At 46.0% G+C, this 16,171-nt stretch overlaps 1 protein-coding gene across 2 annotated transcripts; it reads left to right on the top strand.

The window, feature by feature from the left end:
- The first annotated feature begins 3,021 nt into the window (after nt 1-3,021).
- LOC136958943 (integrin alpha-6-like) lies at nt 3,022-16,133 on the top strand. 2 transcript variants are annotated; one of them, XM_067253101.1, is made up of 26 exons: nt 3,022-3,281; nt 6,853-6,977; nt 7,106-7,185; nt 7,262-7,517; nt 7,836-7,967; nt 8,743-8,956; nt 9,097-9,290; nt 9,437-9,531; nt 9,676-9,800; nt 9,888-9,977; nt 10,068-10,129; nt 10,358-10,527; nt 10,621-10,758; nt 10,889-11,004; nt 11,087-11,240; nt 11,496-11,579; nt 11,721-11,800; nt 11,884-11,961; nt 12,151-12,253; nt 12,383-12,562; nt 12,715-12,813; nt 12,952-13,062; nt 13,232-13,330; nt 13,904-14,029; nt 14,169-14,268; nt 14,961-15,101. In XM_067253101.1, exons 1-25 carry the CDS (start codon nt 3,100-3,102, stop codon nt 14,241-14,243), a joined length of 3,168 nt encoding a protein of 1,055 aa, XP_067109202.1. In that variant the 5' UTR covers nt 3,022-3,099; the 3' UTR covers nt 14,244-14,268; nt 14,961-15,101. The 2 variants fall into 2 exon arrangements, with proteins under 2 accessions (XP_067109202.1, XP_067109200.1); XM_067253099.1 differs by lacking the exon at nt 14,169-14,268 and having other exon boundaries at nt 14,961-16,133.
- The last annotated feature ends 38 nt before the right edge of the window (nt 16,134-16,171 follow it).

The following is a 16,171-nucleotide window of genomic DNA, read 5'->3' as shown; positions in this document are numbered from 1 at the left end:
GATTTAACCATTGGAGTGTGACACATGCTAAGTAGAAGGATCAATAATCAGAATAATTAATCAAACCATTTGGAATGCAAATGAAGACAAAACAAATACCTCAGAGCGAGTTGGAAGCTTGTAGTCACAGAAGAAAAAAACAGAAGAAAAAAACGACATTGTATTTCTGTGCCCCATGACAAATCATTTGTTTAATGAATTGCATGCAGATGTCTCCGTAGACATTTCTAAAGTATCTTCATGGTTGAGAGAAACCGAGTCATGATCCCAAAAGACATCTGGGATGTCCCCTGGGTCGAAGGCTCTTGATTGGCAGAGATATGCACAGTATGACTGCTCCAAAAATGTACATCAGCAACGCTTGAGTCAGCACTGGTGACTGCATGTCGGTGCTTAATGTCTCTGTTCTCCTTCCTGCTATCTGCTACCCACCCTTGAGGACTTATGTGAAAAAGGTTCCACATCTGTGTATACTGGAAACCAGGACTGTTTGGTTTGAAGCAAGTTAAATGATACAGAGCTTATGTTGAAGTCTCTTTGTAGACTATAGTCCTATCAGAACATAATCCTCAGACCAGCCACACAGATAGGGTTGTGAAATCTCGGGTGATTGACGTTGCATGGTGACGGATTGTGCAACGTCTCTCTGTGTTAAAATATCACCCCTCAGGCTGTCTATAATAGAGAGACGCACCCTGTTCACTCACACACTATGTGCTCCAGCACACCTACTGGAACGCGAGGATACAAACGCGTGCATAATCTTGAACAGGGTGGTGGCTGGAGCAAGTCCGGGCGTGGCCTCTCCTTTGTCTGTCTGAGTGTGCCTGCAGGGAAAGTTTCCCCTCTCAACACACTCTGTATCTAAGGGCTCAGTACTGTTATCCAAACTGAAAAAGGCACCAGGTTTGTGCTGTGGATACTTTACACAGAATGGAGAAAAGTCCCCAGTTCCCTGGGTCTCTCTGTGGGACTGGCTGGCTGTCTAAAGAGCAGACTAATGTACCTCGATAGTCGGGTCTTCCTTGGAGACAGTACAGCTGAGTGGTTGTTTGTATGCAGACAAAGGTTGTGACCTTTTACATGTCAGGAGGATCTGGGAAAAAGGGGGTGGGGGGGTGGAGGGAAGATTAAGGGAATTAGAATGAGCAGATGAGGTGGTTGAGGAGGAGAGGAGAAAACTTGAGGGACGGTTGAGAGATCTGAGTGTAAGAACAGTGACGAAGGGTTTGGAAGGAAGATTTGTGTGTGGAGGAATGTTTAACACACATACACATACTGTATATACTGTCCACACACACACACACACACACTAATTGTAAGGAATTTTACAGTTTGAGCCCTTTTCCAGACATGCAGCAATGATTGATGTGTGAGATGGATGTGTCTAAGGAACAGAGAAATTGGTACCACACACCCTGGCAATATGCCGTACACATATGCAGTATTTCCCAGTCTCTCCTGGAAGCATGACAAAACTCCCACTATCCTCTCTCCTTAAAAACAATTGCTTTGACTCTTGCTTCCTTCTCTGTCAAGGGGCAGCCATGGCCCATCTACCCAGCCAACAGCTAACCCTGCTATGTTACAGCTAATCTGGAACGATCAATAGAAAAAAGGGCTCGAATAATCCATGCCATTTTGTGGCCAGACAGAACAGTTTAGTGTTCCAAAGAGCACCTTGCAGACCTGAAAAAAGATTCTACTGCAAACTTCAGGTTTTTATCTGGAAAAGAAGTATTGTAATTATTTTGGCACAAATGGTTCTCAAAAGCAGCTTTCTTATTTTTAAAAGCTTTTTTCTCGTCTGTTTTAGTCCCCTCTTCCTTACTGCCAAGGAATTGGTAAATAATGATTTGTCATGTTTGCCAGTAGTAGGAACACCCAGTGGTTTAGCCTTGTGTTTCTTGGTTTATCTGTGACTCTCACAAACACTTTCCCCCTCACTCAAAATACTGTCTCTCTTCCTCCCTCCCCTCCCTTCCTTTCCTTTTCTCCTCACTCTCCCTTCCCCCTTCTCTCTTTCTCTCTTTTCTTTCTAAGTGCTACACAAAGACAGCGTTGTCTGCTAATGTGAGGACATGCTTTGGGTCAGTGTTTCATGGAATGTCCTAAAAAAATCTGTTTGTGACTTTACTGCAGTTTGGACTCTCACACATCTCAGAGTGGATGTGACTCACTGGAGAGACCAACAGTAAAACACTTACATCCGGTTATTAATCTATTATTCATTATGCTTGAAATAAATCTGAACCTTATTTGATGTGATGAGTAACCGGAAGGCCTTAGAGAGCTACAGATCAAGTATGTCCATTTGCTACTGTATTTCTATGAGGTCACTGGGGTGTGTAGGACTAGAGGAGTGGATGCTGACCAACAGCCATGCCTGTCTGGACATGATGGGGTTAACGGGCAGTTCTCCTGCCCGGGACCTGGGCTGAGTCATGCTATTGTGTCTATTTCCTTGGCATCAAATAGAAGGGCATGATGTGTTTGTGTGTGTGTCTGTCTGTGTGTGTGTGTGTGCGGTGTCTGGATACAAAGGGCAGTTTGGTGGGCTGTAAGTGTCTAATCTCAGAGGAGAGGCGTGAAGCTGGAATGTTTCCAGGGGTGTTTGGTGACAATGTGAATTTCTTTGACACTCTATAACATCCTTTTTTCAATATCATAACCTGAACTGGCGTTTTTATGTTCATTCCTCCATCAAGAAACACAGTTCCACAGACATCACAAACCATTTCCCCTTTTAACTAACCCACATCCCATGGCAACACTAAGCAAGATCCAGGTTTATATGTTATGTTCCCGCATTCTTATTAAAAGTATTTCGAAGGCTTTTCAAGGTGTGCCGTTGGGTTAGCCGATGACTATGCTGATGATTTTGTGCGCCCCCAGGTAAGTGGGTGGAGTGGTGTTTTGAGAGACGGAGGCTGTGGGAGGGGCGCGGCACAACCTTCAAGTGGACCATAAGCCACCCCCCAGCAGATAGAACATATCTCCCAGTAAGCGCGTGTACAGTACCAGCCCATAGTCACGGAGAAGCCGGTGGAGTCATTTACTAGAAAGTGTTAAATTAGTATAATCATTACAGTTGCCATCATGGAGTTGAGGCGGATACTGTACGTCTACTCTCTGTCATTTGTTTTTATCCTGGAATGGAGTCGATTGTCAGCATTCAACCTGGACACCGTGAATGTCATCCAAAAGACTGGAGACCCCGGGAGCCTTTTCGGGTTTTCTCTCGCAATGCACAGGCAGTTGAAGCCGGTTGATAAGAGAATGTAAGTGACATTATGAGCTCCGTGGTGTAACTCAGCATTTGTGAAGTTCTTGTTTCTGTGTAGTTTCCATGAACTTTTGTTGATTATTCTTCGTGCGCCATGTTTTTCCTTCACAGGTTAATTATTGTTAGATTTTATTATACTTGCTCAGAAGGGTGCAAGCTCGCGCACGCCTCTGCGCGTCCCTCACAGTTCAACTTAACTCACTCCAAATTGTAACCTACCTCAATTACTTAATCTTATCTGCATCCAGATGTTTTAATGCATTTCTGAAGCCCAAAATCAAGACATATTGTATTATTGCAGTGCATTGGAGTTAAACTTATTCAAGTCTAACATTTGTTGATATTGGTAATTTGTATGCCATTAATAGATCTAACACACATGTACACACAAACACACACACACACTGGCATTTTCTGGTCCAGTTTTATACTGTGTCCAAATGAAAGACACGTGGGTATTAGCATGGGGTTTTTGTAGAAAGAATTCTAGAGTGACATGCCAGAGAAAGAGACTGAAATAAACAGTATTAGTGTTCTGCGAGTTAACAGAACATAATGTTTCAAGTAAAGCTGAAAGTGTGTGAGAGTGCCTGGTGTTACTGTAATGAGTTGAATGATGCATGCAGTGTGTAGATAGATTGTGTGTATGTAGAGAGCACTGAGGTATCCTAAGTCTTTTGTAACTGTGTGTTAGACAGTACATTGTCTGAGGTACTAAACACAGTGGTGTGCAGTGCTGAATCCTTCCTGTGTTATGCCCAGCTTCCATGTTAACTCAATATTCTCCGCCCTGCACTGCTTCACTGTGCAGATTACTTTTCATCTCACTGTAATATAGTTTATGCAATTAACAATAAATCCTTTCTTGAGTCAGTGAGGGTTAGGGTTGGGTTTCATCTCTGTGCTTACCTTTAGGAGTGTGTGTGTCTGAAGTGTGTGTCTCGTCGTCTGTGTGTGAAAGGTTAGTCATGCCCCTGTGCCACACCCAAGGTGTGTCAATTTGAGTCTGTTACACATCCATGCCCCACAGGTGTGTATTTGATGTACCTGCAATGGAAGAGGGAGTTGGCTACAGTGTGTTTGTGTCTGCCACACACACGTGTCATGTGTGTTTGATAATATGGGTTTGGTGTGTATGAGGTTGTAAAACCGAGATTCCCTCAACTTTCCTGGGCCTCTAGTTGAGGGTTAGGGTCTAGGGCATGAGCCCAGGGCTTGAGCTAGGTGTCTCAGGGGTCAGAATTCAGAAGTGAGTGTAAGACCTTTGGGAACAAACTACACTGAATATAAACCTTTACACGACACACACAGTACTGAATGTGCACCGCCTGATCTGTTAAAGGATTGGGTAGTGAGCTAGGCCAGCCCTGTTCCCTCCCTCCTCCCTCGCTCCCCCTTCCTTCCCTCCCCCTCTGCCCTGGCCTAAGCCAGGTTAGCTCAGGTTAGACAACATCAAAGCCGAGGGAGAGAGAGAGAGAGTGAAAAGGAGGGGAGAGAAGTTATGGCAGAAGGAATGTGGAGAGCTATAAATCAAGGTAACATCTGTGCCTGCACTCCCCTGTTAGCCAACCACAGCAGTCTCTGGGGTTTGCGTGAGCCCTGCCTGAGAACCAGACACACCCTGGCAGTCGCAGTGTTCTGGGAGGGTTCAGAATCCGGTGACGATCCAACCACTCTGGGATGGCTCTGCAACCCATTTGGATGTGGAATCTCCAGTTGATGTGGATCTGCTGTCACCAGGCAACATGCTAGGGTGTTGAAGGCAGCCAGGGAGCTGCTGAACAAAAACAGGCCCTCAATGGGATGTGTTCCTGCTCTTCTGCGTGGTTCTGTTCGCAGCGCTGTCTCTGTGTTTGTGTGTTTCATGCCTTTGTCCCTAAAAAGACACACACACGCACGCACACACACGCGCGCACACACACACACTGCATGTTTGTCTTGCACCTTCCTGTACATGTGGGCAGCCTGCTGAAGCTTCCTGTACAGTTGCAGAGTGATTAGATAAACAGCGGTATCATTGTCAGAGGCCCACTGGGCTACACGGCTCTCAGTCAGACTCCAGAACAGGATCACACAGTTAGGAGATGAATGACAAAATATAATACAATGGATCTGTTCAGCTGCTGTGTGTACGAAATGTAAGGTATGCTTAGTTCAGCCCGATAAGTATTATAAGTAATGATCAAGTGGAAAAAAAGAACTGCACTTCTTGATGTTTTTCAGAGTGCAGTATGGTGTGGCAGGGTTTCTTCCTGCTATTCTCTTGACTTCCTGTGTCTTTAAGGCTGCCGAAATATTCTCCTTACCTGAACAGGAGTCTTTCTCCAAATGAAGAACATCAAAGAAATGGTCTGGTATAAGAAAGATTACAGCGACCATGCATATTTCAATATGGTTAAGGCCATGATGAGATATTGAAGGAGGTAGATGATATCTTGTCCCTCACTCTGGTCCCATGAAGATCAGGGTGTCAGTACTGTGCAAACCCCCTATGTGGATGACAACTCCACTGATCTATGGATCCTGTTTCTCTCTATGTCTCTCTTTCTCTTTCTCTCTGGACACGATGGAAGAGTTCAGGTCTTCTAATGCGATGATTACAGTACTCTCAACTGTAAACTGAATACATAATACTCCCCTTTGAAAACCTCATGCGCACACAGATTATTATAGATGTCTGAATAAGGTCTGTAACCAAAGTATTGTGTTTGTCTTTAATGTCATAAAACATTTCAACCGTGGGATATAGTAGGGCTTCTAACATGAACACTTGAATGGGTGAGATTCTGTGGGCTCCTCTGTCAGGTTTGTCATGTTATTAAATTAGTTATGGAAGCATAGAGTTCATCACCTGACCTTCACTGTGAATCAGTGTGATGCACAGGACTAGTAGTAGGTATATGCATGTGTTGAACACAGGGGCATTGATGGGCTTGCATGTTTAGTGCTGCTCTCTCTATAACATCCCACAATGCATCAGTTGATGCAGCTTGAAGCAGGTCAGTGATTGGCTTGTGTGACTGTGACACGCTGAGGGGAACTGTAGAGCCCTAGGAGAGCCAGGAGATGCAGGGCATCATCTCCCGTCCTCGCTTCACAGAGAGCCTGTGTGTCTGTGTTCACCAGAGTGTGAACGTCTGTGGGTTTGTAAGTGTCTTAAGTGTGTGTTAGTAGGTGTGTGTGTGTCCTGTGTGGATGTTATGTGAGTCTGAGCTCTGTTCAACCAAGCAGTTGAAAGTTTTTTTTAAACTAAAAATGGCATGGAACAGCGGCCTGTTTGACTGTGTGTGTGTGAGTGAGTATGCGTGTTTAGGCACGTCACACTGGTCTGTGTGGTTTAACCAGCAGGAAGACCTCGGTGAGGTAGTCTGACAGTGAATAAGGTTGATGTGGTTGATGATGTACAACAAGCCACCATGGTACAGGTTTTGGGACTAAGACTGGGACAGATCTATAAACCTACAAGGTCTAACTGGGGTATAAACTTCCTTCCTAAGCAATTGCATCTTATGTATCAGGTAGGCAATAGCATTCTCAGCCACTGACTGTGTGTGTGTGTGTTCCAGGTTGCTTGTTGGATCACCGAAGGCCAAGGCCCTAAAGGGTCAAATAGCACAGGTGACTGGAGGGCTATACAACTGTGACATCACATCCTCTTCCTCCTGCAAGAGGGTGGAGTTTGACAATACAGGTGAGCTCTCCTTTGACACCAACAGTACTTTACATGTATCAACCGTACGGCCTGTGTCCCAAGATAACTTCAATAGACATAACACCACGTTTCTTGGTCTGTGTGCGTGTGTTTTTTGGTGTGTTCAGAGGACCCAACTAAAGAAAGTAAGGAGAATCAGTGGATGGGCGTGACAGTGAACAGTCAAGGACCAGGGGGCAAGATTGTGGTAAGTGTGTGTGTGTGTATCATTTGTAGACCATACCGCCTAAAGTGTGTGTGAACTGATCTGTCTTCTTCCCTAGACCTGCGCCCACCGATACGAAATCCGTCGCTTCGTGAAATCGTCCCAGGAGGCTCGTGACATCACCGGGCGCTGCTACGTGATGAGTCAGGACCTGACCTTTTCCTCATCCGAGGACAATGGGAACTGGCGCTTCTGCGAGGGACGGGGGCGCGGCCATGAGCTGTATGGCTACTGTCAGCAGGGCATATCTGCCGCTTTCACCAAAGACTACCACTACCTCATATTTGGGGCTCCTGGAGTATACAACTGGAAAGGTATACAGGGGGGGGGGGGGGGAGTGTGCAGGGGAATGTAATACATATGTATATGTGTGTAGGCAATAAGATTAGGGTTAGATACTAATGACTGACTACATGACTTGTAATGTGATTTTTTTTAATTTTTATCGCATGGTTATCATTTGATTTCCCAATTGGATTCTTTTCCAGTCACATTGTTTTTGTAATCTGATTAGGTACATTACATTTTCCATTATTGTGTTGAGGTTTTCCTCATACTCCTGGCATTTCCATTCCATTTCATTCCATACCCTCCTTTCCTTTCTTCTCCTCTCCTCTCCTCTCCCCTCCCAGGTATGGTGCGTATTGAGCAGAAGAACTCCACTCTATTGGAGATGGGTATCTATGACGACGGACCCTTTGAGGTGGGGGGTGAGAACAGTCAAAGTCCCGACCTTGTCCCTGTCCCGTCCAGCAGCTACCTGGGTACGTCTCCACCTTTGTCTCCTCCTCTTCCTCTCCTTCTCTCCAGCTTCATCCCTCCATCTCTGGTGCTCTGAAAGCTGATCTTGTTCAGGATTAGAGTAGGGAAGGCGATAGAAGATACTCTGCAGCTGTTCTCTGAAAATACAGCCTGCTTGATGTGTCTCTGTGTGTATTTGCAGAAGCAGTGTGTGTGTGTTCAGGTGTGTATCTGTGTGTGTTCAGGTGTGGTCTTCATGACCAGTGTATCCAGCTCCAGCCCTGATCAGTTTGTATACCAGTCACTACCTCCTCAGGTTTCTATGGTGACAGATGTGACACCTAATAGCTATTTAGGTTTGTTTGAGTTTACGGTTTATAACACCGATCTTAATTGTTGTTGCACGTCATCATTGGTCATACGTCACGGCACATCATCATCAGTGATACATTGGTTTGTATTGACCATCGGAGGCTCAACTTGTGTGTGTTAGTTTTTTTCCTTTGTTTCAGTTGAGTTTCATGCACGTTTGAATATTGTAGGTTGATTCATGTACATCCATGATGAGTGCATCCAATATTGACAACGCAGCCTCACCTAGAGCATGTGCTCACACCAACTGTCTGTCTCACTGTCTGATATTCTGTCTGGTTGACTGACTGTTTAACTGTCTGACATTCTGTCTGGCTGACTGACTGTTTAACTGTCTGACATTCTGTCTGGCTGACTGACTAGCTGACAAACTAAACAACAGATGACAGTGAGTGATGTAAATGTACTGTATGTCTATCCCACCAGGTTTCTCTCTGGACTCAGGGAAGAGCCTAACCAAGAAAGGTCACCTGACCATTGTTGCTGGGGCCCCAAGAGCCCATCACAGTGGGTCAGTGTTGTTGCTAAAGAAAAATTTGGATAAGGGCAACATGCTGGTGCCTGAGTACTTCCTGCAGGGGGAGGGGCTAGCGTCCTCGTTTGGTTACGATCTCACCGTGGTGGACTTGAACGGAGATGGGTACGACAAAACACGCCGACGGCTGCACACACAAACGCACGACAGGCACACACAAACGCACGACAGGCACACACAAACAGGAGCACAAAAACACCTATGCACTGTATTCATAGGCGTTTGTGTGTGCCTGTTGCCTCTAGTTGGGAGGACATTGTGGTGGGAGCCCCTCAGTACTTTGAGAAGGACGGAGAGGTGGGCGGAGCCGTTTATGCGTACGTCAACAAGGGAGGAGTCTGGGATAAGATAAAGCCTACCAGGATAGACGGGCCTCGGGATTCCATGTTTGGATTGGCTGTTGAAAACATTGGAGACTTAAACCAAGATGGCTTTCAGGGTGAGCAGAGAGTGTGTTACTGTGTCAGAAAAAGACCATTGGTGTGCGTCCACTATGTCTTTGTGTACAGTTATGAAGGTTATGGTTATACCATAGTTCTGAAAAGGTGACACACAGTGTTTGACGTCTGTCTATCTGTCTCACAGACATAGCTGTTGGGGCTCCCTACGACAATAACGGGAAAGGAAATGTTTATATCTACCATGGCACTGCTAATGGGATCAACACCAAGCCAACACAGGTACCAAGTCTTGACCCCTGACCCTTGACCTCAATGCTGAAATAATCTAGCTCTAATGCCTCTTCGATTGTTTGAAATCATTAACATTTGACACAGTTGTGTGATTTCTGTATGTTTGTGTGCGTGTGTGTGTGCATATCCTAGATTCTGGCAGGACAGCCGAATATGAAACTGTTTGGCTACTCCCTGGCAGGGAACATGGACCTGGACTTAAACTCCTACCCAGACCTGGCTGTTGGTTCACTCTCCGACTCTGTGCTGGTCTACAGGTAAGCATAGCAACAATATGTCAACAAGTGATTTGTCTGACTCCTCCAATGTTGGACCTTAAAGTGATATTTCGTCTTTCATCTCAGGGCTCGACCAGTCGTTAACATAGAAAAGCTTGTCACAATCAAGCCAAAGGAGCTTGACCTCACTAAGAAGAACTGTGGTGACAAAATCTGGTCAGTTTGTTTGTTTGTGTGTGCTGATGTGTGATCTTGAGTGTAAAGCTACCTCAAAACCATGTGTGACCCTGAAGTTGTGTGTTTCAGTCTGGAGGTGGAGGCTTGCTTCTCCTACACAGCCCACCCCAAGACCTACAACCCTGGACTAGGTAAGACCACAGTACTTTTACACAACAACACTCAAAGTCCTTCCTTCTCAAACCTCCCATGGAAGAGAAAGTCTGTCAGGATGTCTCACTCTTTCTCTCAACCATCCGATATCTCCCTTAATGAATGTACCTCCCTCCCTCCCTCCCTCCCTCCCTCCCTCCCTCCCTCCCTCCCTCCCTCCCTCCCTCCCTCCCTCCCTCCCTCCCTCCCTTCTTCTCTCCCGCCAGTGGTGGAGTATTCCTTTGCAGTGGAGGGTGAGCGGAAGAAGCAAGGTCTTCCTTCTAGAGTCACCTTCTCCACACAGTCTAATACTGACCCTGGTTATAAGTCCACCGGACAGCTCAGTCTCAGTGTCCAGGGCAAGAAGGAGTGCATCATTCAGAAACTCACTCTGCAGGTACTGGACTCTCCCATCACGCCTCCCTCTCGTACCCCCCTCCTCCCATTTGCACGCCTGCATTCACCCCCGTCGTTGTCGTTTGTTCTCCAGGACAACATCAAGGACAAGCTGAGGGGAATCCCGATTGACGTTTCCGTGGAGATACAGAAGTCCAATCGGAGACGGAGGCAGAGCTCCCTCCCTCAGCTGCCGCCCATCCTGGACTCCAACACTCCCATCACCGCTGAGGTAACCCCACAGTAACCCCACACGCTCATATGGGGGGGCATACCAGTGGGTTTGACTAGGAAGTAAATGGTAGAAGGTGTTTCCATTCAATCTGGATTTCTCTGGTGTGTGTGTGTGTGTGTGTGTGTAGGTGAATTTCCTGAAGGAAGGCTGTGGCAGTGATAATAAGTGTCAGAGTAACTTAAAGATGGAGTACCGTTTCTGTTCTAAAGAACACAACAAAGATGTCTTCATTCCACTAGCTATGTAAGTAAACCTTGCCATTTTTTTTTTTTGGTTAAGACAAGCAATGAGACCAAAGTTCTCATGTGTCTGTGTGTTTCTGCAGTAAGGATGGAGTTCCAGTGGTCTCCCTTAGTGACCCGAAGGATATCGCCCTAGAGATCACTGTGACCAATAAGAATGGAGATGATGCCTACGAGGCTGCTCTCATTGCCTCCTTCCCCCCCTCCCTGTCCTACTCCGCCTCCCGCTCCACTGGTGTAAGCCTTTCTCTCTTTCTCTTTCTCTCTCTCTCTCTCTCTCTCTCTCTCTCTCTCTCTCTCTCTCTCTCTCTCTCTCTCTCTCTCTCTCTCTCTCTCTCTCTCTCTCTCTCTCTCTCTCTCCTCTCACCTCTCTCTCTCTCTCTCTCTTTCTCTCTCTAACACACGAAAGCACACGCACACAATTAGGACAATTCTCTTTGTGCTAATTCAATTTTGTACTCCGCTCTGATTGGCTGTTGTTGTGGGTTGCAGGAGCGTCAGGTGTCCTGCGTTGCAAATACGAATGGCTCTCAGACGAACTGTGACCTGGGGAACCCATTCAAGAAAGACTCTGAGGTGAGAGCAAGAGCAGACAGAATTGCTGAATAAGACCACCTCATCTGCTCCCCTTTGTCAGGAACCTCCAGAAGTCATGTTGCTCTGTCATGCTTTTAAGATACAAACTAGGACTAATCTGTTCGTGAATTGTGTGTCCAGGTGACCTTCTACATTATCCTAAGTACAGGAGGCATCTCTCTCGATGTCACAGAGCTAGAGATCGACCTGAAACTGAAAACGTGAGTACAGTAGTCCTGGTTTGTATAGCATGTGAGTTAGTTTGGGTTTGACTTTGACCTGTGCTGACCCCCTGATCCTATAGGACAAGTGAGCAGCAGAAAATGGAGATGGTCAAAGCCAAGGCCAAGGTGGAGATTGAGCTGCTGCTGTCTATCACAGGGTAAGACAGGGTTCCATGCACTGCTGGTACTTACCACACACACACACACACACACACACACACACACACACACACACACACACACACACACACACACACACACACACACACACACACACACACACACACACACACACACACACACACACCACCAGCAGCAGCAGTGTCAGCAGTGTGCTTGTGCTTCAGGCAGGCCCAGCCCTCCCAGGTCTCCTTCAGTGGAGTCGTGAAAGGTGAAAGTGACATGAAGACAGAGAGTGACATCGGCAGCGCCATTAGGTTCCAGTTCAAGGTTAGTCTGATGGATTCATTTGACTCCAAATTTTCTCTGTTTATCTCCATTCATTAGTTAGAAAAGTGTCTGCTAAATAAACACTTGACATACATTTTTGACAATATTATCTTTGACTTTAACCAACAGGTATCCAACCTAGGGAAGCCTTTGAAATCTTTTGGCACAGCATCCCTCATCATCCAATGGCCAAAGGAGACGACCGATGGGAAGTGGCTCTTGTACCTGATGAAGGTGGACTCATCAGGTCTGGGTCAAGTCAACTGCTCTCCGCAGAAAGAGATCAACCACCTCAAAACAGTCAAAGAGGTCAGGCCAATGCTCGACTTCTCCAAAGAACTATTGAAACAACAATGCTGTATATTGCCCAATGAATTGTATATAAACGAGTGGATTGGTAAACATAAGTAACTTAGGTTAACATTTATGTGTGTGTGTGTGTGAATCTCGGGTGTGTTTAGGAGCCAAGCACCACGATAAGGAAGAGGCGTGCCATAGAGGACACAAACCAAGAGGGATCCATAGCACTGCTGACTGACCAGAGGAAATACGCAACTCTGGTAGTCCTGCTTTCCTGCTCTCCCATCCCCATGCACGCACGCAAATGTCTGTCACAGGTCAAGCATATTCACCTCGGCTTCTGAAGTCAATAAGAATCTTAGGATTGATCTGAGTTCGCTCTTGCTGTCTTGTTGTAGTCGTGCGGCAGCGGTGCGACGTGTGTGGAGCTTCGCTGCCCCCTGCAGGACTTTGACAGTAATGCACACCTCACGCTCCACTCTCGCCTGTGGAACAGCACCTTCCTGGAGGTGAGCGATCAGCACCACTGCAGCTGCTTCGTAGTGCTTTTAGTTTCTCCCCCCCATGGGAACACTGCTCAGAGGTGCAGCAGATATCAAATATAGCTGTCAATAGTGTCAATATTTCAAATGCAAGTTTAAATTTGTACGTTTGATTCAACTGTAATCTATTCTACAGGATTTTTCCAAGCTCAACTATCTGGATCTGCTGGTGAAGGCTACTCTCCATATTGAAGGCACGGCCCAGAACGTTGTCCTGAAAAACTCCGATACTCAGGTACCTTATCATAGACACCATCATACACTGTCCAACCCTGCTTCTGGAAATCTACCCTCCTGGAGATCCTTCAGTACTCTAGTCATAACAAACAACAAATGACTCGTAAACCAGCTAATTATTAGAATCAGGTGTGCTAGATCAGGGTTGAAAGGAAAACCTATCGGACAGAACCAATTTTGATTGGACATCCCTGCTCTACATGTACTGCCTGTGTATCTATACTGTAGTTCTGTGGTGTTTCGGTGTCTGCCCACTGCTGTTTCTCATGTGGGAATAATATTAGTATCAAGACAATATGTTTCCTCATGGTTGACTGTGTTTGTCTATGTGTCCGTCTGTGTGTCCGTCTGTGTGTCCGTCTGTGTGTCCGTCTGTGTGTCCGTCTGTGTGTCCGTCTGTGTGTCCGTCTATGTGTCCGTCTGTGTGTCCGTCTATGTGTCCGTCTGTGTGTCCGTCTATGTGTCCGTCTGTGTGTCCGTCTATGTGTCCGTCTATGTGTCCGTCTGTGTGTCCGTCTGTGTGTCCGTCTGTGTGTCCGTCTGTGTGTCCGTCTGTGTGTCCGTCCCCTAGGTGAGGCTGACGGTGTTCCCAGAGCGCCGTGCGGCCCAGCTGGGAGGCATGCCATGGTGGATCATCCTGGTGGCCATTCTGCTGGGCCTGCTCCTGCTGGGCCTGCTGGTCTTCCTGCTCTGGAAGGTAAGGAACACACACACAGTCTCAAGTACTTGACACTAATCTCTCATATGGGCACACACACACGTGTGTAACACACGTAAACTCACACACACACTCACACACACACACACACACTCTCTAATGCGTTCCCTCTCCTCAGTGTGGTTTCTTCGGGAACAAAAACAAAGAGGATGTCCCCCCCTCAGACAAAGAGAAACTGACGTCAGATGCATAGAGAGAAAAAGAGACAGTCTCATTCAGTGGGTAAACCCGTCTACCGTGCCGTCCTTTCAGAGGGGGTGCTGGGACAGGGGCAGCCTAACTCTCCCATGCTGGACAGGCAATGCTTTCTTCCAATGCTTGAGTCGTGAAACTATGGACTGGGGCATCTGTTGATACGGTGGCGGCTGCTGTAATGATGCTGTGAATGTGATGAGCTCACAGGTTGCTGGGTAACATGTGTGCTTGAGATCTTCTGTGCATCATGTTGCTGGGGAGTTCATATGGTCTGAATGCATGGCTGGGGAGGCAGAGCTTGTTGTGGGTGATGAAGGAACAGCTTGTGAGTCTGATGAACACCTTGGGTTGGATGTTTGTGTCCTGGGGCAAGTCTGTGCCTGTGGTTGTCACAACAGCCTCTCTCTTTCACTTCCCTTTCCTGGAAAGATCCCTTCATTCCTGTCTGTAGGTACCTGTTCTGTGAGCCTGGCCACAGGCCTCACAATGATCAGACCTCCTTACTTTCTGCATGGAGGAACGCAGAGTTCTCCTACTAGCTTTCATCTACAACCGCCTCCCTCTTATCTCTACCGTCCATTCTGTTTCTCATGTATCCTACAGTTGTGTTCGATACAAAGTCTGACAAACATTATAGTGACCACAAAAAACCCCCCACCAAGTTCAAACCAAGCTTATCTTCCTTAACCTATTTCATTTCTTTTCTCTTTCACAGTGTGGCTTTTTTAAGCGTTCCAAATACGACCACAGTGTTCCCAGTTACAATGCCGTGCGGATCGCGAAGGGGGAGAGGCATGTAAAACCAGCAAAGAACAAACATGGCAGCCTGGAGAAGAAGCCCTGGATGACCAACTGGAAGGAGAACCACAGCTACTCCTAATGATCACCAACCCCTGAACCTTCCAAAAGAGTTCCAATTGAACACACCCCTTTTATGACTTTCTAAGACCCCTTATACAATATCTGCACGGTTGGAAATGTAGAAAAAAAATGAATGTAAAAAAAGCTTGATTAGAATACCTCTCTTTGAGGTTCAATGCTTTGTAGTTATGTTTGACTTTGATAATAATCTTCAATTGGACCACTGGAAGAGTTTGAGATTCTTTTGCACAACTACTGTCAGTCAGAACTTTGGACATTGTTTTGGACCTGTGGCGTCAGTTTCTTATGGAGGTTTTTAAAGTGTTTTTGTATATTTTCCTTTTAACTGAAATGTGTGTATTTATTGTTCTTGATGTATGAGTGTGCCCTGTTACTCCACTGGCCAAAGAACCCTTTAAGTAGATTATTTTCACAATGCATCTTCATAATTTTAAGGATGTTTTGCGTTTATGTTAGATTGAACGGTTCCACCTCCATCATAATCATCCCCAAGAACAGGGCAGGCTTTAACACTTTTAAACTCATTTTATAGACTTTCAGTCTGGGTTATCTGCATGAAAAAAACTAACAGTTGCCATCCCACAATCCAGTCTTTATTAGTGACTGTCTTGCTACACTCTGGATCAGGCAGATCAGCACTGACAGAATGAATGTTGTGTTCTTGCTTCTGTTGGTTTTCATACAGAGGGGCCATGTGAGAGCAGAGCTTAGAGGGGCTGTGCAGTGTTAACTCAATATCCTTCAAAGACTATTGAAAACAAGTATTCTCATCATTGACAGTTTCCTTTCCCACAGATTAACTCTGGGAAGTAAGTTAGGATAGACTGAACACCAGGGCTGGAGATCCTTTTCATGTATGGACTCTCAAACAGCCCACATGCTGCACTCCGTTTGTAAATACTGGAGGAGAATAAAGTTGTCTTGAGATAGGGCGGCTGTATGAATGAAATGTTTAAAATATGAAAATATGCCACGCTTTCTTAAATAAATGTTTTTACATACTGTGTCAAGTCATGTTCGTCATTGTATTAGCAGTTCATTCGG

The sequence above is a fragment of the Osmerus mordax genome, chromosome 16 (assembly GCF_038355195.1).
Source record: "Osmerus mordax isolate fOsmMor3 chromosome 16, fOsmMor3.pri, whole genome shotgun sequence".
Lineage (NCBI taxonomy): Eukaryota > Metazoa > Chordata > Actinopteri > Osmeriformes > Osmeridae > Osmerus > Osmerus mordax.
The sequence above is the reverse complement of the archived record's forward strand: the minus strand, read 5'-3'. Positions and strand labels throughout refer to the sequence as shown.